Source organism: Gopherus flavomarginatus, chromosome 6 (genome assembly GCF_025201925.1).
Source record: "Gopherus flavomarginatus isolate rGopFla2 chromosome 6, rGopFla2.mat.asm, whole genome shotgun sequence".
NCBI lineage: Eukaryota > Metazoa > Chordata > Testudines > Testudinidae > Gopherus > Gopherus flavomarginatus.
In genome coordinates, this window is record NC_066622.1 from 89909728 (window position 1) to 89935607 (window position 25880).

The window sequence follows — 25880 nt, forward strand, 5'->3', positions numbered from 1 at the left end:
ACTAATTATTACTCGAATTTTTGGAAGTGTTGGAACATCCCCAACCTGATTCCTTGCTCTGGAAGGAGAGATGGCAATTACGTAACCTAGGCGACCCAGGTTACCAAGCCACCATCTCTCCTTCCAGAGAGAGGAGCTGGGTCAGAAGCACTGGGATGACTAAAGTGCTGGTGCTTGTCCTGTTGATGAACCCACACCCACCACATATAGATAAGTATCTGTGCTATCTGTAAAAGCTGATAATCAGCATTCAAAGCCAACAAGTTAGTGAATTACTTTCCATGATAAAATAGGTCATAAGAACGACCATACTGGGTCAGACCAATGGCCCATCTAGCCCAGTATCCTGTCTTCTGACAGGTGCCAGATGTTTCAGAAGGAATGAAGAAACCAAGGCAGTTACTGAGTGATCCATCCCCTCATATCCAATCCCAGCTTCTAGTAGTCAGATGTTTAGGGACACCCAAAGCTTTGGGTTGTATCCCTGACCATCTTGGCTAATAGCCATTGATTGATCTATCCTCCATGGACTTATTTATTCTTTTTGAACCCAGTTATACTTTTCTCCTTCACAACATCCCCAGCAATGAGTTACACAGGTTGACTGCGTATAGGGTAAAGTAGTACTTCCTTTTGTTTTAAACCCGCTGCCTATTAATTTCATGGGGTAACCCCTGGTTCTTGTGTTATGGGGGGGTAAATAACACATTCACTTTCTCCATACCCATTTATGATTTTATAGACTTCTATCATATCCCCCATTAGTAGTCTCTCTTCTAAGATGAACAGTCCCAGTCTTTTTAAATTCCCCATCATACAGAATCTGTTCCATATCCCTAATTATTTTTGTGACACTTTATATTTTTTTTCTAATTCTAATATCATTTTGAGATGGAACGACCAGAACTGTATGCAGTATTCAAGGTGTGGATATACCACGGATTTATACAGTGGCATTACGATATTTTATGTCTTATCTATCCTTTCCTAATGGTTCCTAACATTTTGACTGGCACTGCACCCTGAGTGGGATGTTTTCAAAGAACTATCCACAATGACCCCAATATTTCTTTCTTGGGTGATAACAGCTCATTTATCCCACATCATTATGCATCTACAGATGAGATTGGAAAAAACAATGTGCATTACTTAGCTGATGAAATTCAGTGTTGATGAGTGCTCCATCCAAGTTTTGTGAGATCCTTTTGTAACTCTTTGCAGTCAGCTTTGGACCTGTCTTGAGTAACTTTGCATTGTCTGCAAACTTTGCCACCCCACTGTTTGCCCCTTTTTCCAGATGATTCATGAATATGTTAAACAGCACAGACCCCGGTACAGATCCTCTGGGGACCCCATTATTTACCACTGTCTAATGGGAAAACTGACCATTTATTTTTACTCTGTTTTCTGTTTAAGTAGTCACTGATCCATGAGAGAAAACCTTCCCTCTTATCCCATGACTTGCTTAAGAACTTTTGGTGGGGGACCATGTCAAAGGTTTTCTGAAAGTCCAAGTACACTATATTCACTGGATCGTCCTTGTCCACATGCTTGTTGACACCCTCAAAGCATTCTAACAGATTGGTGAGACAGATTTTCCTTTACAAAAGCCATTTGATTCTTTCCCAACAGTGTGTGTTCATTTGTGTGACTGATAATTCTGTTCTTTACTATACACCACTACTTCGATATAACGCCACCCGATATAACATGAATTCAGATATAACGCAGTAAAGCAGTGCTTCGGGGTGGCGGGAGAGGGCTGCGGACTCCGGTGGATCAAAGCAAGTTCAATATAACACAGTTTCACCTATAACGCGGTAAGATTTTTTGGCTCCCAAGGACAGCTTTATATCGAGATAGAGGTGTAGTTTCAACCAATTTGCCTGGTGCTGAAGTTAGGTATACTGGCCTGTAATCACCAGTTTTGCTTCTGGGAATTCTAAGTTGAACAGCAAAGACTGTGCCTGACTACATTTCAGAACATAAGGGGTTTGTTTTTTTTAAGTTAAAAACAAAAAAAACTACAGGAGAAGAGAGTGATATTTACCCATAAAACTGCAAAGTTAATTTTGGACCAACTTTCACTTTTTTAATTTTTGTAATAAACACTGATAAAAGTCCTGGGAAATCTTAAAATTAAAAATGAAAATGAAGGACCTCTATTCTCAATCTTCTCTGCAGCACCAATAGCCACAACATAGCCCTTAATCTCTCCAAATTTGACTAAAATGTCTATATTCTAAGAAGTGCTGTTCAGAAATCTGTCCCCCAAAGGACAGACCTGCACAGGGATCTTTCATTCCCATTTTCTATCCGTGTTTTGTATAATCATTTAAGGACAGATACGAAAGTGGTCAGCCTAATTAGTTATTGGTCTGATGTATTTGATCAGTTTGTAGTATTTTACTTACAAAATTACAAGATTCCATTTTGAACAAATTTGCCCTTTTTGTGATTGGGGAATATACATGCTTATGAAGTGAAGCACATACTATGAAATGAAACCCAGTATCCAAGACTTCATGGGTTTCCCCCATTCTTGTTTCTCCCAGTGCAGTTTGCATCTGCATGTATTTCCCTCTCACTCTCCAACATCATGTTTTGAGTGGAGTGAATCCCAACAGTCCTCCTCAAGAGTAGGAGAGCACCTACGTTAGTACTGATGGAGCAAATATGAATTTAGTTGGAGGATTTCAAGGAGTTTGGTGAGGGAAGGTGACAATCACCTCGCTCTTCAGCCCTGTCCCTTTCCAGAATGCACATCCCCACCACACAGAATGGTCAACTGGAGGCTCCAGCGGCACAGTAGGAATAAATCCACAGAACTGGCACCTCCCCACGTCACACTCTCCCAGCAAGGATTGGCTGAGTTCCCCCCGCCCCTTTCCACCCAGAGAGAAAGAACAATTTAGGTATTAGTTTTTGTTTTAAATGTCCAAGCAAGACACCACATTCAGGTTATTGTCTGAATCTCACTTGCACAAGTTCAAGTATTATTTACCTGAAACATATTCCTACCTTAGAAAAACAAAACGACATCCTTACCCAATGCCCCACAGATCTGCATAAGCAAAAGACTTTTCCTCCATGTAGGTTTCACTGATACAGTCTCCCCTCCCCCAATGGTCTAAATGTTTTCCTTAACCTGAAATAAGTCAAAGAATGAACATATTAAGAAAGTCAATATGAGAGAGAGAGAGAGAGAGAAATGTACTGTCCCTCTCTGAAACTAGATTGGAACACAAAGCTGCAGCTGATTCTGCAGCATGCAGGGAGACAGATGTCCATTAAAAAAAACCATGTACACAAAACAATATTTCCTTTCCATAATCTCACACTGCATCCACTGCCTACTTGTACCTTCAAGTAACTAGAAACCCAGTGGGTTTCTCAAATACTGGCAAATTACTTCCTGTTACCACAAAAAATAATAATAATAATAATCCTGAGAGACTAGCTTGGCAATAGAATTAATGCTGCTTTAGTGCCTCACAAATTGAAGGAAGCCTTAGACAAATCTAAGATCCTCATCGGAGACACCAGATCCAATCTTCTGAAAGATCACCACCACCAGCAGCACCTCCAGTGCAATTTCTGCAGCCTGGCCTAACCCGGTCACAATACCATCAAACCCTGAACACCCTCGTGCCTGGGCAGCAGACAAAGAGAGAACTCTGTTCACTTTAACAGGTATGGTTCTCAACCAAGCTTAGAGACGGAACTGGGCCAAAAAATCTGGTTCCAGCTCAGGATCAAAACTTCCTCAAAATTCAGGACTTTTGTTTCTGGTGGTTTGGTTGAGGCAGAACACAAAATTGAGCAGTGTTAAATGATTCCTGGTTTCAATTATGTTAATGAAGCTCTGAGAGAAATTTACTTTCCCTCCTACCTTCACAAAAATCATTGCCAGTGCAAGTAAGTCCCTTAACACCACATCAGCTGTCCCTATGAAAATATTGAGTGAGTTGCTTTGCAGCCCACTATGATGTATATTAACATTAATATAGAGGTCGCTCATTCAAGATCAGGATCTCTAGCCATTTAAACCAACAGAGCATTCCTAATAGCTGTCAATAGGAATAACACTAAGATCCTCTATCAAAGTCTAGAGACATAGGCAAAATGGTTTTGAGTCCAAGCTCCACAAATCCAATCCACTGGAAGATTGAGATACTTTTTTAAAAGCCATTTTGTAGTTCAAGGAGTATTTAACTTATCATGGGACTGGTGTGCAGCAGTATGCCAGATTTATTGTTGAAGCTTTTGCTTCATGGCCATTTTTGAGGTTTTGACATTTGTTTTGTTCTGCACTGGAAGGAAGAAACCTTTTGGACATTTTCATGAAATGGAATATCATCAAAATGTCTGTTCTTGGATCAAGAAGCTCAGGTTTTCAGTCTCTGACCAGAGAGTTCCGGACCACAAAAAAAGCCTTCCTGATAAAACTTTGTTGAAAGCAAAACATCCCTGTGGAACATTGTCAAAAATGTTCTAACCAGCTCTAATTATCAAATTCTCCTAAAAGGGATGAAATTAGTTCTAGAATTGCTGCAGTGATGAGTGAGGTTTGACCAACGCAGCATGCAGTCCCCTCAACATTCAACTGTGCCAACATAGGATAAAGGCCACCAAACGTATACAAGAAGGAAGATGAGAAAAATGTGGACAGGAAACCTGTTACTAGTGCTGCAGACAGTCCCTGTAGTTGCTCCCTTTCCTTAACGCAGAGAAACTAGCACCACTGAAGACACACACACAGGTCACATTTCTGTTCAGTTTTGTATTTGCCAGCTAGCCAAAGCAACTGATACTATTTTGGGGAGGAATCTCTATGACTGTTGTACAGAGAAGGGGAGAGCAAGCAAGCAAGTCTGTCTGGCAATTCGTTTCTTCCTTTAGATTTGTAAGATGTTTTCTAGACAAATCAATGGCAGCAGTGGGTAGGAAAGAGATTTCAGTAAAATCTCACACCCACACAGGAGCATATCAAAGTGCTGTAGCAAGGTTGGGTTGGTAGCTACTCTACCTAGTGAAATTAAATGAATCTTGTCTGTCCCATGCAGCTAGTGATATGCTATGTGGTAAAACAAAGACATGGCTAGAAAAGCCTCAGGTTAAACAAACACTTAAGCGTCTAGCCTTTTTCTAAACTATTGTGAGGAAGAGGAAGTGACTTCTCAGTATCCCTGCAGTTTGTGAGTGTTGACAGAAGATTATAAAGCTCTGGCTTCCTACACTTAGTGCCCATGCAATCCAGGCAGCTCTTTGTAATGCAACAACATCACCATGACTGCAGGCAACCATAGTGAACAGAGGTCAGGAATGTTTAGTGACAGAAGCTACTACATTTTTTGTTTAAATTGGGTTATTTAAAGTTTCTTCAGGTTGTAAAAATATTGTCACCTCTATGCATCAGTTCTTCAGAGCCAGTGGTGGGAGAGCACTCGGATTCACATATCATTCCCTCCAATCCCAGATAGTCCCAATGCCATGAGTTCCTTGGAACACTCGGTGGGAGTCTTTTGCCCATACAGAACTCCTCTGCAGGAAGAGTGTTATAGGGTTGGATAGCATACTTAAGTACTTCTCCATGCAAAGAGTGACAAGCCCTTTTTACTTATCTCAGATTCTTTATCAGGGCCTGGAGAAAGCTATGCCTATGTCTGGAATTTCTGGGTGTTAGGGAGTTCATTAAAACTTTATTAATATATGTATGTAAAGAGACACTAACAGCATCACATTGAGCGGACAAGCCCCTTCCCCACACCACCCCTTCTTTTGGTGTAAACCGCTAAGTGCTGATATAAATATGAGAGTAACTGGTGTAAGGCAAGATTCTGCATTAGAATCCTTCCTAAAAGAAAAGGTATGAAAGTTAAGTTCCATTCCAAGGAAAGTGCCTGGTTTGCTGATTAGTGTTTTGATGAAACCTCTGTATGGACTTTTACTGGGTTTGGTTTTATGTCCGAAGAACTTTAAGGAGTTATTACTTAGACAAATAATATATGAAGGGATATCTATCCAAAACTCTACATGCTCTTGCCATAAGTTATGAGAACAAAATCAGATCACCCACAGAACTCTGTCCAGCCCCAACACACACAGTTTCTTTGAGATGCTCACCTCAGATAGAGTAAGAGAACCCTATAGCTGTGCCCTATTTCAGGGCTTCATTAAAGAACTTAAAAGTTCAGTGAACCTACTTCCCTGTTATCACAATCCCAGACAGACTGAAGTGACTGCTAGACATTTTAGAGATGAGGGGCAAAAGAGGGAATTAACTTTCAAAGCAAAAGTGCTGCCTTTTATAGTGCCTCTATTTCTCATGTGTTTTCACTGCAGATTTGCATTGATTGCTGGCACTTCCTATCTTCTTGACACTTTTGGTTGGTAGAAGCAGACAACTACGCAGCTATTACCTAATACTGCATCCCGTACACAATCATGCAGGAACTCCCAACTGAAGCTGATGAAATGAAACACGTAAATAAGGGCTACTTTCAGGAGTAAGTTTGGCAGGATCAGGCTGGGGCCTAAGAGTACTACATGTTGGACTGCAACAATTCTATTTTGAGGTATTAAGACCCATGTCCTACAGCGTCTGAACATGTTGTTATTCACCTTTCCTTTGTACCCAGCAAGTAATTAACATGCCCTATGACATTATTCCCAGACAAATAGTTCCAGAGAGTTAGTGCTTTCAGTGCTGAGATCAGTGGCGGCTCTAGGAATTTTGCCGCCCCAAGCACGGCAGGCAGACTGCCTTCCGCTGCTTGCCTGCGGACGGTCCGCTGGTCCCGCGGCTTCGGCAGACCTCCCGCAGGCGTGCCTGGAGCCGCCCCTGGCTGAGATGGACTATACAATACATGTGACAAATGATGTAAATCTTAGCTTTAGAGTAAAAGTCCACTATGTTTCCCTGCTCCAGCCCTCCCTCCATCCCCATCGCTCAATACCAGCAGTGGCTGGAGCTGGAGCTCAGGAAAGTAAGGAATCCCTAGCAGTGCCTAGAAGAGCCTGGCACAATGCAGACATCTTGGACAGCACCTCTCTCAGAGTGTGGCATATCTTACATTGCTAGATTTAGTCATAAACTGCAAAAACCCTGGTAAACCTGTTCAGAGTAGCCAGATATGTCATACTGTATAGTAATTGCATGATTTAACATTAGGTTGAGACCCACTTAAGATATGAACCTAGATCTCACCATTATGTTAACCCCTTGGGCTACTTTGCTCTCCCAGAATGGATTTTTAAAAAGATCTATATTAAACAGCAACAATACATAATGGAAGGAACTTGAAAAAATACCCACACAGACTAGTACTATTATAGAAGGAAAATCATCCATACTAAGTGCAAAATCATAACTGTTTTGACAAACAAAATGCAACAAGGAGACATTGAAGAACCAATATTATTCTATAGCAGTGCATGCCTAAGGACAGAAAAAGTGAGTCTTTACTCAATAGCTTCTAAAAAGGCATTTTTACACTTCTGCCTTTGCTTGTCATCACTACATAGGAAATAAATGAAAAGAGTTACTTACAAAAATTCTGAGGGCAAGGAAATGCAGCTATAGGATATTTCAAGTAGAAAAATGTGGTGATTTTATTCTTGACCTTTAACTCTCATTTACATTCTTTAGAAAACAAACATATAAAGTCTCCCTTGTACATTAGACATGCAGCTGATACTCACTCTGCCAGGGTATAGCTATAGTGATTTATTACTGCTTGAATATACAAACCTAAAGGTAAAAATACATTACAACCTAATGAAGCACCCTTGATTATCTGTTGGAATCTATCATCTTCTTACCTCAGTGTTGTCTGCTTGTGTCAGTGAGAAATGGCTGCCAGAGTCTGCAAATAGTATCTCATGGTTCTGGAGCAAATGCAGCAGGAGTGCATTACAAAGCATTTGTTTTTCATGAGCCAAAGGACTGAAAGGAATTCTAAACAGGAGAAAAGTAAATAGATTAAGTTTAGTGGTGCTCAGACTATGATCCATTGATCAGTTATCCATGAATCCCTTTCTTGTGGTCCGGAGAATTTTTCAAAGCAAGTAGTTTTATCCAGTTCTCCAACATATTCTAGGACATGATCTCAGTTAAAAAGCTCTTGGTGACAAGGACTATATTTTCGTTATAGGCTATATGCCTAGCATAAAGTGGCCCGGATCCTCAATTGGTGGCCTTTATGCACTGCAGTAATATGGACAAGTAGTTGGAACCTGATAGCATGGGCCTGGCACTGACTAACTTGTTCATGAAAATATTTTTTAAAGGACACAATATGGAGAGCCACCACCACCACTGGGCTTTTAAAAAGTGATTTCAAATTTGCTCACTAAGGCAAACTCAGATTACACATCTTTCTGGGAGGGTCCAAAGGATAACAGCCCCATGCAATCTTGTCACATCATACTTAACTACCAGGGTAACACCATAATGCAGGACACAGTTTAAAAGTGGCATGAGAAGAAAAAATGTTCCATTGAAGTCTCTGAAGCTGCATTATATTAATAATGGATGTAATAAAGTTATAGTTAAACATAATGGAAACGCAGAAATTCCTGTAACAGTATTATATTTTTTCAAGTAGTATTTGAACTTCTACTTTATCTACAAGTAGATAATTCTCTGAATCATTTAATTGAAACCGAGGGATTCATTAGTGGCATGGTAATTTTGTTTCCTGAAGGAACTGTACATTTTTCCTCATAAAATATTTGAGATGGTATGGGCATTTACATAAGCACTAGAGCCAAATTCAGCTTCATGCACTGTGCTAAACCAACTCCTGATTCCGCTAAATATTAATATTTAAACACGAAATTCATAAGCTCTTGGGAATTAAGTACAAATACACACATCACTCTTCTGTTTGGCAAACCAGACAGCACATTTATTATTCAAATGTGATTTAAACATCCAAATGTACATACTGAAGCTTAGTTCCAGTGTCCTAATTCCTATCTACCTGTGGTAAAACTTCCCTTGAACTCTGAGAACTTGGTCTTAGAAAAACTTCAGGATTGAATAACGATGGCCGTATGGGTTTGAGGGGGAACCCGTTATCTCTCACTGTCAGGACATTGCCATGCTTCAGTTTCCTCACTCTGGCCAGTTTAGCCCTCTGGCCAAACTAAACCTATCCCCTTCCAGAGGGCGGGGGAGGCCAAAAGATGACAGACAAGCCAAAAATATCTCAGACAAAGAAGTCTTTCACCCAGGTCCTCAGTGCCTGGGCCACGTTCTTCTCTGCAGATTCTGAGGGCTCAAAGTCCATCCAAACACCAAAACCTTCACACGCTGGAGTGGAGCTCAGGACACACAAGCAGCCCTTCACACAGAACATACTCCTATCCAGACTTAGGCCAGGTTTACACTACAGCTGCTACAACAGCAGCAGCACCAGGGCCGGCTTTAGCAACTGCAGGGCCCGATTCCTTGGAGGCAGGGCTTGTACTCATCGGGCGGCACGCCCAGTCTTCGGCAGCACTTCAGATTGCCGGTCGGGAGAGCAGGGTTGTGGGACTTGCCGCACTCCGGTCAGGGGAGCGGAGCCGCCAAAGACCCCAGCGAAGCTGACCACTGCCAGGATGAGTAAAAAAAAATTTAAAAGGTGCCTAAGGCACGGGGCCCTCATAGGCATGGGGCCCGATTCTGCAGAATTGGGCGAATCGGCCTAAAGCCGGCCATGAGCAGCACAGTAGCATACTTAACCCTTCCAGCAACATAGAAAGTTTTTCCAATCACTTTCAACAGGTACTAACTAAGTTGATGGAAGAATTCTAGCTACGTCTATACCGGGATTAGATTGGCCTAACTACAGTGCTCAAGATGCAAAATTTTTCACAGCTCTGAGCGACATAGCTAAGTTGATATAATTTTTAACAGTGTAGACCAGATCTTACGCTCCTGCTTGCCTCGAGTACGTGCCCAAAGTCCATACCAGGCTTGTGCTATTAGTGCATAAACATGCCCTCCCAAACTTCTTTCCACAGCCTATCCTATGCCACTTCCTCAGCTAGGAGCCCCAACACCAATTTTGTCCACGTCCTTCACATACAGAGAGGAGAAAAAAAGTGGAATGAACACAGGCTGTCTCAGGAGACCTTGTTCTCTGGACAGTCTATTTGTCCAGACAGTCCCCACACATTATAGGAATTACAATACTCTGTTCTGGGCTGAACCAGGAACAGATCAGAGTTGGGCTTTGAACTCCTCCTAAAAGGCCAGGTTGGACTGTGAAAGGGTCCACATTTGCAAGTTTGGGGAGTTGGGGATTTTGAGACTAGAATTTAGTTTGGCCATTCTACAAAGATTAATTGAAAATATGAATCTTGGTTAAGGTCTGGCGTTCAAACCCTAAAATTCATGGAAAATATTGATTTAGCTCTAATTTTTAAGTAGCTTAAGAACAAAATACTCCTTTTCAGATATTGCTGCTGAGTAGTGTAGCCACCACACACCTGCAAATTTTCATGTATTTTAAGAAGAATCTAGTTAACAAATTATATTCAGGAACATATTCCTAGAGACGATACAACTATTGTAAAGTTGTTCTATTGAGTAAACAGGATTAAGAATCTCCCTTGGCCTTAGACTTTAAAAAAACAACAACAACAACAAACTGTCAATTTGTGCTGAAGACAAATGATGTTAAGAGAAGATCACCACTACAATGTATAGTTTGGAGTAATTAAAAAGGGATCAGTGGGAATCATTAAAGATTGTTTTATCACAAATTAAATATGTGGTATTGAACCCACAGTCATTACATTTACCAAGCCCAGTGCCTTATCAGCCCAGCAAGCTAGAAGTGGTGCTAAGCTAGCGAGCGTGTGGAGATCTGTGCCTGGATATCAAGCCAAAAACTAAAAGGTACTAAACTGGTAATCTTACAACTAGAACTGGTCCAAATACCTCCCATCCCAGTTTCACTGGGACCACCCTTTCCTCTGTGAGGGTCTTCTTTTCTACAGCACACTCATCTCACTCTCCTTCTCCCACACTCAGCTTCCAAACTGCCTGGGGGTCAGTCAGTCCCTTCTGCCTCCAATGAATAGCATAGGTTGCTGTAGCTCCTCGGGCTGGCAGCATAAGGGAAACTCAAATCCATCCTCCACTATGAGTTCCCAGTCCTGGGGACCCTAAACTACTGGTTTCTTCCACCTCATAATTCAAGCTAAGAACATAGTAGCCAGACAGGATTGGCCCAATAAGCCATCTAGCCAAGTATCCTGTCTTCTGACAGTGGACAATGCCAGGTGCTTTGGAAGAAATGAACAGAACAGGGAATCATTGAGTGATCCATGCCCCGTCACCCACTCCCGACAGAGGGGACACCCAGAGCATGAGGTTGCATCTCTGATCATCCTAGCTAATAGCTATTGATAGCTAAGTCCATGGAAGATAGGTCCAATTCTTTTTCGAACCCCTTTATAGTTTTCGCCTTCACAACCGTCCCTGGCAAGGAGAACCACAGGTTGACAGTGTGTTGTGTGAAGTACTTGCTTCTGTTTGTTTTAAAGCGGCTGCCTATTAATTTCATTAGGTGACCACTGATTCTTGTGTTATGGGAGGGGTAAATAACACTTCATTACTTTCTCTATACCATTCATGATTTTATAGACCTTTGTCATATCCCTCCCCCATTACTTGTCTCTTTTCCAAGCTGAAAAGTTCCAGTCTTTTCAATCTCTCCTTGTGCAGAAACTGTTCCGTGCACTTATTTTTGTTGCCTCATCTCAAAAGAGATAGAGAGAAGGGCAACCAGAACTGCATGCAGTAGTCAAGGTGTGGGTGTACCACAGATTTATACAGTGTCATGTTTTCTGTCTTATTATCAATCCCTTTCCTAATGGTTCCTAACATAGTTTGCTCAAGATGTAAAAGCAGTCCAAAAAGGTTGCCTTTTTAGAGAACTATACACAATGAATCCAAGATCTCTCTTGAATGGTAACATCTAATTTAGATTAGATGTCATTGTGTATGTATAGTAGGGATTATGTTTTCCAATTTGAATTACTTTGCATTTATAAACATTGATCTTCATATGCCATTTTGTTGCCTACTCACTCAGTTTTCTGATATCTCTTTGTAATTCTTTGCAGTCTGCTTTGGACTTAACTATCTTGAGTAATTTTCTAGCATCTGCAAATTTTGCCACCTGTTTACCCCCTTTTCCAAATCATTTATGAATATGTTGAACACCACTAGTCCTAGTACAGATCTCTGGGGGACACTACTATTTATCTCTCTCCATTCTAAAAATGACTATTTATTCATACCCTTTGTTTCCCCTGTCTTTTAACCAGTTACTGATCCATGAGAGGACCCCAGAACTGCTTACTTGCTTAAAAGCCCTTCATGAGGGACCTTGTCAAAGGCTGTCTGAAAGTGGACTTGCTTCTTTCTAAGGCTTCTTCCTGTATTCCCCACTCTCTTTATAGAGCACTGACATCCAGCTCTCCTCTCCCCACACTTTGCTCAGAATTCCATGCCCTCCTCCTGCCATATGACTTGATCATTCATTCACTCCACTGGAGAAGCAATCTAAGCATGGCCCACAGGCAGCTGAATCACAGTGGCTGGGTATCTAAAGCCCAGCACGATCCTGTACTAGGTGTTTCCCCAACCCTCTCGTCTGCAACCACTGATCTGGTAGGTGTTTTAAGTATATACCTAAACCCTCACAAAATAGCTGGGGATGAAGGAAACAGCGGCTTCCCTTATAACTTGAGTCTGCTGGTTAGCACACTCACACAGACTGTGGAAGACTTAGGTTCAAACTCTGCCCCTCCCCTCCCCCACCCCCCCCAAAAAGCAGCAATTTGAACATAGCCTTCGCCCTACTCAAGCAAGGGCCCTAGCCTCCAGGATGTGTACAGTGTGGGGTGATCCTCTCAGCTGGATGCTCATCCAGTGAGTGACATGTATCTACCCATTGGGCCAGAGAGCAGGTGAGAATGAGTCCATAGCCCAGTGGTTAGGGCACTCATCTGTAAGGGTGTAAACCCAAGTCCACATCCTTGGTCACATTATGCAGAGGAAGGAGTTGAATGCATTTCCCACATCCTGGGCAAGTACCCTTACTACTAGGCAAGAGATTATAAGGGAGGTGTTTGCCACCATCTCCCACACTGGTGGCTCTTGGAAAAGTGGTTTAGGACTAAGTCCCTGAAAGTGATGGGGCTTAGGTATTTGCAAGAGATGAATTTAGCAATTCCCCTCTGATCGTGCTGGCTTTTGGAGATCCCATTGTTAGATCCCCCGCACCCGAAGCCTGCATTGTTGGAGAAATCTGTGCGCTTAACTCGGGGACATGCTTTTCATAGGGTGTCAAGGCCCCTAGCAGTTCTGCAGGGGATCTAGTCCCTAAGTATTTTTGAAAATGCTACCAGGTACCCATCTTCAGCTAAAGGTGACTAAAATACCTTTAAAAACTAATGAACTAAAGAAAAACAGGGAAAAGCATCCAATAAATATACTAATACCAATGAAACATTGAAATTTGCTGGAGGAGGAGGTTGCATTTAGTTTTTTCCAATCAATAAAAAAAATTCCTATGAAGAACAGTTGGTATTTCTTTGAACCAGCTCTATTATTCGTATAGCACCAGTGTATCTTCTGCTTTACTGATAGCAAGAGAAGATCCAGGCCTGAAGAGCTTTCAATCCAAGACAGCCCACGTGCAAAGCAAATAATGCAACAGCAAGCAGAGGGATACAGCTTGGAGGGTCATACAGCTTGAGTTATTTTCCTGTTAGTTTTCATTGTGAGATGGTAGTTTCCACTCCCTTGGGGGGAAAGGACAAGGATTTATAGGCCTCTTGAAGGAAGGTATTTTAGAAGAGGACTGGGAGGAGAAGATGAGGCTATGCAGGTGGTTCCAAGCATAGTGAACTTCATAGAAAAAAGTAGGCAGAGGGAAGAGCAGGATACTTGAAGGTAGAGATAAGCAGAAGCTAAGCAGGGGCCATAAGCACCTTTTGCCCCTTGCTTTAAGTCAGGTGCAGCAAGCTAAGGAAAAGCCAATGGAGAACACCAGACAGGGTCCAGACCTTGTTAGAGAAAAAAGATGGGTCATTCTTGCTGTCAAGGTTCCTCCCCCACTCTGAACTTTAGGGTACAGATGTGGGGACCTGCATGGACACTTCTAAGCTTAATTACTAGCTTAGATCTGGTAACACTACCACCATCCAGGAATTTCAGTGTCTGGAGCACTTCCTGTCCCCCCAAAACCTTCCCCTCCCTGGGCAGCCTTGAGAGGCTTTTTCACCAAGTTCCTAGTGAACACTGATCCAACCCCTTGGATCTTAACACAAGGAGAATTTAACCATCCCCCCACCAATTCCTGAGGAGGAACCTTGACATCCCTCTTAGCCCCAAGAGCAAACAACCCCCAAAACAAAGAGCACAAACAAAAGACTTCCCCCCCACCAAGATTTGAAAGTATCTTGTTCCCTTACTGATCCTCTAGTCAGGTGTTAGCCAGGTTTACTGAGCTTCTTAATCCTTTACAGGTAAAAGAGGCATTAACCCTTAATTATCTGTTTATGACACTTGCAAAAGCATTACATGCATTTTTGCAAAAACTATTATGTACCAAGTGAAAGGAAGCAGGAGAAAGTGAGTGCAGATGGCCAGAGGGGAGAAGTTTTTAGTAGCCGACATGTGGACCCACACAGTAATGAAAACAAATTTTGTGGTACACTCAAATCAGTAAATATTAATCTAAATAAACAAAAAAAACCTCAAGATCTCTTTGCTATACCAAATTGAGTTAGTGTCAGTTTTCCAGAAACTTGATTGGCTGACAGTCTATAAAACAGTTGGGGAGAACACCAACAGTCAAGCCTTAGTTTACTCAGAAAATTATACAGGGAATAGTGTGTGGTTTCTAATTCCCTGCCATCCCCAAAACAACTAGGATCTGATCTGCCAAACCAGGTGGTACCATTTTAAAAATCACTCTGAACAGCAGGACCTCAACTGGCTTTCTCAGAAGCTTTTTCTCCTCCCTCCCATCCCCCCAGAGAAAGCTGGGCCTGGGATTTCCCAGAATTCCTAGTGCTGTAGCTCGTAAACCACTAAGGTAGGTACCCTAGTAACCTTACACTCTTAGGTACTCCATGGTGACTAACACTTAGCCCTGGTCTATACTAGAAGTTTAGGTCGAATTTAGCAGAGTTAAATCGATGTAACCCTGCACCCATCCACATGACAAAGCATTTTCATCAACTTAAAGGGCTTTTAAAATAGATTTCTGTACTCCTCCCCGACGAGGGGATTAGCGCTGAAATCGACCCTGCTGGATCGAATTTGGGGTAGCGTGGATGCAATTTGATGGTATTGGCCTCCAGGAGCTATCCCAGAGTGCTCCATTGTGACCACTCTGGACAGCACTCAACTCAGATGCACTGGCCAGGTAGACAGGAAAAGCCCCATGAACTTTTGAATTTCATTTCTTGTTTGGCCAGTATAGCAAGCTGATCAGCACAGTAACCATGGAGTCCCAGAATCGCAAAAGAGCTCCAGCATGGATCGAATGGGAGGTACTGCGTCTGATTGCTGTATGGGGAGACAAATCCATGCTATCTGAACTCCATTCCAAAAGATGAAATGCCAGAATATTTGAGGGGGTGAGGGAGAACTCCAAGGGCATGAAGGACATAGGTTATAACAGGAACCTGCAGCAGTGCTGCATGAAGCCTACTAAAGAACCAGAGAGGCAAACAGCTGCTCTAGGTCAGAGCCCCAGACATGCTGCTTTTATGATGAACTGCATGCCATTTTAGGAGATGCTCCTACAACTACCCCACCCCTGTGCATCCCTTCTCCCCCACCCTTCCCGGGCTACCTTGGCACTTATCCCTCCATTTGTGTGACAAATTAATAAAGAATGCATGAATTTGAAACAATGACTTTACTGCCTCTGCAAGCGGTGATCAAAAGGGGGTGGGGAGGGCAGTTGGCTTACAGTGAAGAGGAGTGAACCAAGGGGGCAGGTTTTCATTAAGGAAAAAAACCAAACTTTCACACTGTAGCCTGGCCAGTCATGAAACTGGTTTTCAAACTTCTCTGATGTACAGCATGCCCTGCTGTGCTCTTCTAACCGCTCTGGTGTCTGGCTATGCATAATCAGCGGCCAAGTGATTTGCCTCAACCCCCCACTCCACCATAAAATCTCCTCCTCCTTACTCTCACAGATATTGTGGCGCACACAGCAAGCAGTAATAACGATGGGAATATTGGTTTTGCTGAGGTCTAACCAAGTCAGTAAACGGTGCCAGCAAGCTTTTAAACGTCCAAAGGCACCTTCTACCACCATTATGCATTTGCTCAGCCTATAGTTGAACTGCTCCTTACTATTGTCCAGGCTTCATGAGCTGTGGAAGCAAGGAGTAGGCTGGGGTAGGTGGGACCACATGATGCTGCTGACTGGGAGAGCAGCCTGGGGCAGAAGACGCAAGCTGGCATGATATTCCAGGCAGGACTGCATCTCCATTAGATGAAACTTAAAGAGAATGACCCGAGGAGTCATTCCCATTTTTGTCCAGGCACCCCCACCAACCTAACTGAGTCGGCCAGGAGCACCCACGGGACAACGATGGTGACTAGCAGTCGTATTGTATCGTTTGCTGTCCACAAGGCAAGGCAAGAGGATGCTGCTGCGTAGCACTGCAGTACTGCATCTGCCAGCAGCACCCAGGAGACATACGGTGACAGTGAGCTGAGCAGGCACCATGCTTGCCGTAGTATGTTGTCTGCACAAGTAACCCAGGAAAAAAAGGCAAGAAATTATTTTTTGCCCTTGCTTTCACCTGCGACAATGTTGTTGCCCCATCAGGCATTGGAGTGCAACCCAGAATTCCAATGGGCGGCAGAGACTGCGGGAACTGTGAGATAGCTACCACAGTGCAATGCTCTGAAAGTCGATACTAGCCTCGGAACTGTGGATGCACACCGCCGACTTAATGCACTTAGTAAGGACACACACAATCGACTGTATCAAAATCGATTTCTAAAAAAAAAAAAATTAGTTTCATAATGTAGACCTACCCATTGTTTGTTAGGGAACCAACTACAAGTTCCTTAACTAGAGTACTAAGGTTTCTGGAATGTCCACACTCCCTGCTTTTAAATTAGCAGCATGAGTCTGTGGGTTTCTCCACCTCTGCTGCCCTCAGAGGGGTGAGAGGTCTGGCTATTTCCTGCCACCTCTGAAGACTTTTGGGATTAGAAGAAGAGGGGGAAAATGAACCCTTAATGAGTGGCCACCCTGAAGCTGCAAGATGGCTGGTGCCACTAGGGTGACCAGACAGCAAATGTAAAAAAAAAAAAAAAAAAAAAAAAAAAACGGGATGGGGGGGGTAATAGGAGCCTATGTAAGAAAAAAATAACCCAAAAATCAGGACATCTGGTCACCCTAGGTGCCACCTGTAGAAAGAGGGGAACTTCCAGAACCCAGGAGAGCACTGGAGAGGTGGGGTAGGCCACTGACCCCAACCTGAGAACAACCCAGTACCTAAGAGCAAGGAGGCAAATAAAGAGTGCCCATGCTGGGCAGAGTAAAGCCAGGTCAGCCGATTCTTTGCATCTGCCTTGATCAGCAGCACAGGTCCATTCAGATTTTGGGGTGGGCATGGGCTTCTATATCAACATTCTGTATAGCTCTGCTTCTCTTTCATTCATTCCCCAGTGTACAGCAAGCTCTTTCGTCAATATTCCGGCTCGTCTCTGATTACTGCTGTTCTTATTTTTAAAGGAGGGATCCAGGAATACAAGCCACAACAACTGTAAAATAAATCTAAATAAAAATACTTACCGGAAAAGGGTGGGCCCAAATACAATGGCAAGGTTTTCCAGGGTCATGTGGTTCATTTCACTGTGTGATGCCACCTTCAACAGAAAGGTAGAGAGGAACTGGAAAAGGCTGTAGTGGGCCTTGGGAAAGCTGCTTAATAACCTTTTCAGACATTGTGTACACTCAGCCATGTGGTTCTTATCTATGAAGAATTAAGTTTTAATTCAGTTATTAACAGATGGATATTCTAAGCATCCAGCAAGTTTTACTACACAATTTACTTTATTGTAAGGATACCTCCTCTCCTCTCCCCCCCAAAAACAAGACACTAAGGGCGGGAGGGAAGAACATAGGCCAAAAGCCAGTGATTTTTAGACTAATCCTCTAATTATTTCACATATTAGCTTTAAAACTACAAGCATATCCCTAGGTACTGGAATTTCCTATGGAACACTCTAGGTCTTTGGATTCTATCCTATGTGTGTGTGACCATTTCTTGCCAGGAGAGGAGGAAAATGTAGTTTTTCTTGTTATTTTTAACAGAGAGTGCAAGACATTACCAACTGGCTATATGATAACCAAGACATTATGGAAAAAGCTGTGGGAGGATTGTCAGCTGTGACTCTTGCTGGAGATTTGGCACATGCTATGTGACTCATGCTAAGAGAAGGCTGGGAAATTTTACCCTTTCAGCACCACATCAGTCTTTTTTTCCTACTAATTGGTAACATTTACAGTTTCAGGGCATTTTTGCACTATAAATATAGTACTGTAGTTACAGAAGAGAGGTTTAAAATTCCAAGTCCAGGGACATTGACCTTTTCACTTTCCCTGCAGCAAAAAGGAACATTTTAATGGCAAATATGGGTTCACAAACAAACACAACTCACTTTAATAAGAGGGGTGGGATGAGAATGATTGAATCCCCTAAATATTTTAACTGATAGCTCAATACTGTGCAATAGCTAAGGCAATAACTATTGTGTCCTGGATAGTTGTACAATGAACACACTTGCAATATACAGTAGAACCTCAGAGTTATGAACTGACTGGTCAACCATACACCTCAAATGGAACCACAGGTATGCAATCACGCAGCAACACAGGGGAGGAAGGAAGCAAATACTGCATAGTGCTATGTTAGACTACTATACAAATAAAGAGAAAAGTTTAAAGAAGATTTGATAAGAAAGGAAGCTGTTTCTATGCTTGTTTTGTTTAAATTAAGATTGTTAAAAGCAGCATTTTTCTTCTGCATAGTAAAGTTTCAAAGCTGTATTAAATCAATGTTCAGTTGTAAATTTTTGAAAAAACACTGCATTGTTTTGTTCAGAGTTATAATCAACCTGCATTGCCAAGGTGTTCATAACTGAGGGTCTATTGTAAGTCAATTGGACACATTGCATAGGGGGAATCCACAAAATACCCACCCTTTAAAGTGTGAAGTTATGCAAACACTCACACATTTGTTGATTACAGTGTTTAAATTCTGCTGTGTGTACACTAGTCAGCCATTTCTGGACAAAAGAAAGTCATCCCAAGCTGAAATGCCATTGACATTTCAAATGAATTTAGCCTTTGTTTTACCTTCAAAGGTTTTAAGAAGGTTAGCATGTAAATTGTCTGGGAAAACAGCCACTGGAAGCTCCTTGAGGAAAAGTTTAAAGAGGCTTGCAACAGAATCTATGTCACCATCATTAATGAGGTCCACCTTTTCACCTTGATCATACTTCTGCTTCAATGCTTTGATTTTGTTCACTGAGCCACTGATTCGAAATAAACCTATGTGATCCAGGCCTATTAAAAAACAATAGTTACCATTTTTAATAAAATACACAAGGAAGAAAACTAAAAACACACAGTTTACTGATAGTGTCTACAGAGACCTGACGAATGCATTTTGGAATCAAATAAGTTTGCTGATTGTTCAATCTCACACACCCCAAAAGAGTTGTCTAATTCAGTATTTTCTGGGTTTGTTTGTGTTTTTTTTTTTTAAATAATATCCCTTCATTACTACCCTTTAATGCCACAAGGAGTTTTCAACTGCTGGTTTGGTTGATATCCAGGGAGTTCAAATCAGCAGGTCACTTTTTCTCATTTTAAACCAATCAAATCCATTTTCTCATTTTAAACTCAATAAAAATCCACTTAGACTGGTCTAAAAAAAAAAAAAAAAAAAAGTGGAAATTTACATCTTCTCCCATTAGTTGCTATTCTCCTTTGCGGTCCTGCTTACCCAAAGCAAGTTAGTTACAGCTCTTGATTTTGACTATAAGTACAAACAAAAGTTTATAGAAAGCAGAACAAGTTATCGACTTACCGAACATTTCTAGGTATTCCACCATCTGTGTCACAACAAAAGGAACTTGCCATTGTGTTGCCTCTTGTGCAAGAGTCTCAAGGGGAACACCAAAATTGTTTCTCCTCTTGGTGAGCTGGAAATCTGGTGCCACTTTATTTGTGCCTGGCTTAATTTTAACTGAAGACAGTGAGTGCTGCAAAATAAATAAATGAAAAAAATCAGTCAGTCACTCCTCTGTGATAAATACAAGCTGCTTATCACTGTGCACCATCTCAGGGCTGGACATGGCAATGTAGCAGCTCTGCCTCAGTTTCCACATAACTTCTTCAGCCTACTCCCTCCATATAGAGATGACTTGGCCCTCGAATCAAGCCACCGTAAAGCAGGAGTTGGCAACCTTTGGCATATGGCTCACCAGGTTAAGAACCCTGGCAGGCTGGGCCGGTTTATTTACCTGCTGCGTCCACAGGCTCAGCCAATCACGGCTCCTAGAGGCTGCGGTTCACCGCTCCAGGCCAATGGGGGCTGCAGGAAACAGTGCAGGCCAAGGGATGTGCTGGCTGTCGCTTCCCACAGCCCTCATTGGTCTGAAGCAGTGAACCAAGATCAGCCAAACCTGCTGATGTGGCAGGTAAATAAACCTTACTTGCCAAACCTTACCCTGGCAAGCTGCCTCCCAAACGTTGCTGACCTCAACTCTAAAGCATTCAACCCCCTCTGGGGTAGCAGAGTCACTTAATCCAAATCCAACAAACATACCAAACGAGAATTCTCAGTCCTGCCAGGCTCAGCCTTCAGCCCCCTTTCTCACAGGCAGGATCCCAGCTACAATCAGCCTGTTTTCCCATTTAACAGCCAGCTCTATGGCTCTTCTCTATTCAGTCATCCAGGACAAGTCTACCTCCTCCCAAGGCAAGCTACAAACCATCTGTAGTCTCTGGTCCCCGCCAGGCTCCTTAACTCACACAGCAGCAGCTATCCACTGCTGGGAACTCAGCACAGGTAGAGGGAGGTAGGGCTAACTGAGTCCAGGGAATACACTTTAACCCTTTCCTATCCGGTGTAGGGTTTGTCTATTCCACCATACTACCTTCTTCGATAAAACCGATATTGGTTACAGTCAAATCTTACTGTAGAACTGATGAAATTGTTTTTAATTGTTCACTTTATTAATTTAACTTCATAAGTAAAGTTTATGAATGAAACATTCATTCATAAAACCAGTTACCCCAATAACTGGCTAATTGACAATTAAGATGCTTGTTAAGAGCCATAGGGTTCAGCCAGCTGCAATTTCAATCCAATTGCTGCTTAAATCACTGAAACTTGCACTGTTTCAAACACTAACTTCTGCTCACTGTTTGCCATTCATTATACTTGTCTACATTGTAGCTTCTGTTCACTCTTTGTCATTCCTTACACTTGTCCACATTGTTACAAACTCCATTTTAAAATGCTCACTCCATTTTGTAAAAGGCTACTGCAACCTTCATTTTTGCAAAACCCTGCTGTAATCTTATTAGTTTAGATGTGTGAATAAGGTACGATGCCAGCCTGTCCTGATGAAATAGAGTTCAAACAGCCCTAACAAAGTAAGAAGAGTCCACCCTAAAAAAGAAAGAACAACAAAAGGTACAGTAGAAGGAAGATCAAAGCCAGGTCCGAGGCTGAAAATCATGTCTGCAGTTGACAGGTGATCAATCACACCAAACCCAGAGGCAGCATGACACGGCAAGACCTATAGACTCTGGATTCAAACTAAAGCCTACAAAAAGGATGGGTGAGATGGAAGACTTTGGGTAACGTTCTGCTGCCACCATGGGAGGGCAGACCCAGCCCTTCCGTGTGCCCAGCTTTCCTGGCCAGTTAGCCACCACAAGCTACAAATCCAAGCTGCGAAATCAAGCCACAGATTCAAGCTATGTTCAGGACTGGTAACTATACAGCAGCTGCAGAATATCTGATATATAAAATAAAATATACGTACACACCCCAGATGTTCTGCAGCTGCTGTATAGTTACCAGTCCTGAACTTAGCTTGAATCCGTGTGTGTATACACACACAGGTCATAAGTTGTGTTATAATAAACATGCCAACTTTGCCTTGCCCCCTGAAACGATCCCATGTACTTTGTCTGCATAACATTACTTGTTAACTGAGCAAGTTAGAACCAGGGAAGGCCTATTTTAGGCCCTAGTATGGTCCCCATTGCTATAGTATCTGAGATCCTCACAATTGCATGTATATTTATCCTTACAGAGCCCCTTTAAAGTAGGGAAGTACTATCAGGTCCATTTTACTTATGGGAAACTGGGTGTAAAGAGGCCAAATGACTCACCAGCAACACATAGGAAGTTAGTGGTGGATCAGGTATTTGATCCCAGGTCTCCCAAGCCCTAACCATTGGACCATGCTTCCTCACTAGTTATCCTACTGAAGACTACTTGTTGATAATGAGATCAGCACATGTTAGTAAAACAAACAGGATAAGAAAGGAAGAAGGAAGCTTTGTATTCTGATAAGTGCACACAACTATGTGAACCTCAGACTTATTCAACAACCAGTGAAAATAGCATTGCAGTTAAAAACTGTCTATCAACAGCTCGCTGAGTCTTGCATTCCTTTTTCTGGAAAAAATGATGTGTGATGTGTATTTCATAAGGGTGCTATTAAAAAGTGCAGCACTAGATGAGATTTTTCTCTTTACTGTTAACACGTTACACTGTTCAGTAGGAAGCACGATGGATGTTTTGACTGCTCATTATCTTCTTCATACCATGAATATGCACACCATTGTCTAGAGGACAGTGAATGCATAGTAAAAAATAATAACCCCCCCCACACACACACACACACCCCAGCAGTGATCTCCTGACCAGGTCAGAAACAATTTCTCCTTTGTGCATATACAAATAGCATTTATACAATTAACTGGAAAAGTTAAAAATGAAATTGACAGTGACCATTTTTCTGCTAACCCAAATCTATCATTTGCAAGTTATTGTATTCATTAAAGAGCCCTGTGTATGCCACAAATTTCATGAAAGAACATGGCTGCCAGAACTGCTAGACATTATTTTGTACCACTTTTGCTTAATTTGCTATTATTTTCGCATACCTCAAAAGTTCTCAAATGAGAATAAATGAAAACATGTAGTTTCCAAGACTGAATGATCTGACCTCTGGCATGGTTTGTATAAAATAGAGTGAAAGCATAACAATTTCAATATCACATTCATTTTTAGTGATGTTAGAAAGTGCTGTATATTGAAATCATAGAATTGTAGGACTGGAAGGGACCTCAAGAGGTCATTTAAGTCCAGTCCCCTGCATTCATGGCAGGACTAAGTAATGCATGTATACAGCTCGCACACTATTGTGATAGAGAGTCAGATCTTGGACTAAGTTGGTGATCCATATGTTCTTGCAAAGACCATGTAGACAAAATTTATTGGAAGAAGTTTACAACCACTAGAGATCAGCCAACTAATAGAACTCTTACAAAAGGAGTCCCATTGAGCGAGTTTATGTTGCAACAAAAAAGGAGGTGCAATAAAGAAAGCAACTGGAATTTTAACTGACTGCAACTTCATTATAACAGTTAAACTTCAGACAAGGTAGCTCCCAAAGGCAGCCTATCCTAGGAGTAAGGAAAGGGGAAACAGTAGCTAACTTGAGCTGTCACAAGCTTCCACATAGTCACTACTCAAATCCAAGTAATGCCACATACTAGGCTCGGCCAGCCCATATAAATCCCAGGCTTTAAAACATCTGCATCATTCTGAGGCCTAATGAAAATCTGCAGCCCCATTCAAGCCACCACACATGAGAAAACTCCTAAGTATTGCCATAAGAGCCTAGGTCCCCCTGGGAATGCTTTCTGCATGGAAGGTCATTTAATGCCAAGTTTTCAAGAAAGGGACATTACTGCAACTTCCAACCTTTAATGTCAGGAAACCCAATAATTGTATCCCTACTGAAGCAAATCTAACCTCAGCTGCTGAGAACTTCCATACAAAATTGTAATCCTGGTTAAACAGCCACAAGTTTGTGAACTAAGGAAAACATGCATCTTCAGCACTTAGATTATGCCTGCTCATCATGATTTTATTGCATGGCTTCAAATAAGAGATATCAGCAAAAACTGATGGCTGCAACTGTAACACCACATTAATAGAGCAACAAGGAAGAATAATATTTAGGAGAAAGCATAGCATGTTTGTAATAGTAGGGGGGCAAAACCAGTATCTTTTTCACCTGGCTTGGCCTTTTATTGATGCACCAGCGCTTCTGAGAAGTGGGATTAATCAACAACAGCCTCTTTGACAAGAGGGAACTACCATTGGCCAGTAGTCCTGTGAGATCACCATCCTAGATCATATTGCCTAATATAGTTGAGATGGCAAAAATTAGCTAGTTGAGCAATAAGCTATATTTCCATACCTCAAACTATTGGTTAGGTACAAGACATTTCAAAATAAAAATAAAGGCTATAAATCCTATTTAAGTAGTATAATTTAAGAACAAGTAGTATGCATATTTCATTGTTTGAAAAGGAATCTTTTTATGTTTTCCTAGTATCATCCCAAATGCTTTAAAAACTAGTATCTTTTCAACTATTATATTGCCATGATTTAAAATATATATATTCATATTCCATAAAGATCTATAGTAGAAGTGCCATTCTGTCACTTCACAAATTCACTTTCTAACAATGCTAAAAGTTAGGACTTATTTGACTTGGCTTTGTTCAATTCTGTTGCCATGGCACGTATGCACAAAAGGTGTTTCTTACCAGTATATTAGCAAGTTTGACATTAGCTCAATGCTACAGTATGATTAATCTACTTAAAGAAGCAAATACTAACATGTAAAAAGAACCATAGTTTTGTGCTCCATTTACACTACATTAACATTAAAGACAATGAGATTAACAAATTGTATTTAAAAAAAACCACACACACACACACACACACACACACACACACACACACACACACACACACCCCTACCTTTCAGGGTGTCCTAGTCTAACAATCTCTCCCTCCCATGCTGCTGCATATTACAGTAGGGGGGAAAACCTGCATATTTCTCAGCAGCTTTTATGAATGCAGCTAGAACACAGAACAGAATAAATAAGCCAACGAAAATCCACTTACACAAACCAAAAAGGAGGCACTTGTTCCCATGTTAGACCTGTGTTGGCGTGTGCTGCATTTTCAGATATCCCACTCAGAAGACATGGCCACATTGCTTCTGTTCATTCATGCAACAGCCATTCAGAATGTTAGCATGGAGAGCGAAGGTCGTTAATTTGCTATTTTTAGCCTAGAATGTCACAGAGATTTCTACTGAAGACAGAAACTGAGTACTTGTAGACATGGATTCCTCATGGCAAACACTTGCTGCTACATAGTCATATGGCAAAAGCTCACTCAAGTGCACTATCAAGAGATGTTTCCATGGTACCTAACACTCACACAATGTCATAGCTTCCTGAAAACTCAGACTGATCATTTGATATTCAGTTTCCTTTTTAACATGGAGAGATGTAAACAAAACAATCTTATTGACCAGTCATCCTTGCCACCTGCAAACAATGGTGAAGAGCATATTCTGAATTTATGGAGTAAGCAAGGGCAAAACACATGCAGAGTTTTAGTTAAGTGCTTTCTTTCCTTACCTTTGTGAAGTTTTTGCAGATTTTTAGGTATGACAAGTAATAAAAATATGATCCTTTAGCTAGGCAGGG

At 41.8% G+C, this 25880-nt stretch overlaps 1 protein-coding gene across 5 annotated transcripts in view; it reads right to left on the bottom strand.

Annotated features, from left to right (window-relative positions):
• FAM13C (family with sequence similarity 13 member C) overlaps positions 1-25534 on the bottom strand; it is a 239252-nt gene extending 213718 nt beyond the window's left edge. For all 5 annotated transcript variants that reach the window (XM_050958586.1, XM_050958585.1, XM_050958584.1 and 2 more), the window contains exons 1-5: positions 25288-25534; positions 20146-20320; positions 19410-19619; positions 17844-18024; positions 7825-7960 (exon numbers count right to left, since the gene is read on the bottom strand). In XM_050958586.1, coding sequence (XP_050814543.1) covers positions 7825-7960; positions 17844-18024; positions 19410-19619; positions 20146-20320; positions 25288-25317 — 732 coding nt within the window. In that variant the 5' untranslated portion in view covers positions 25318-25534. The remainder of the gene's footprint in view (positions 1-7824; positions 7961-17843; positions 18025-19409; positions 19620-20145; positions 20321-25287) is intronic.
• Positions 25535-25880: the final 346 nt, after the last annotated feature.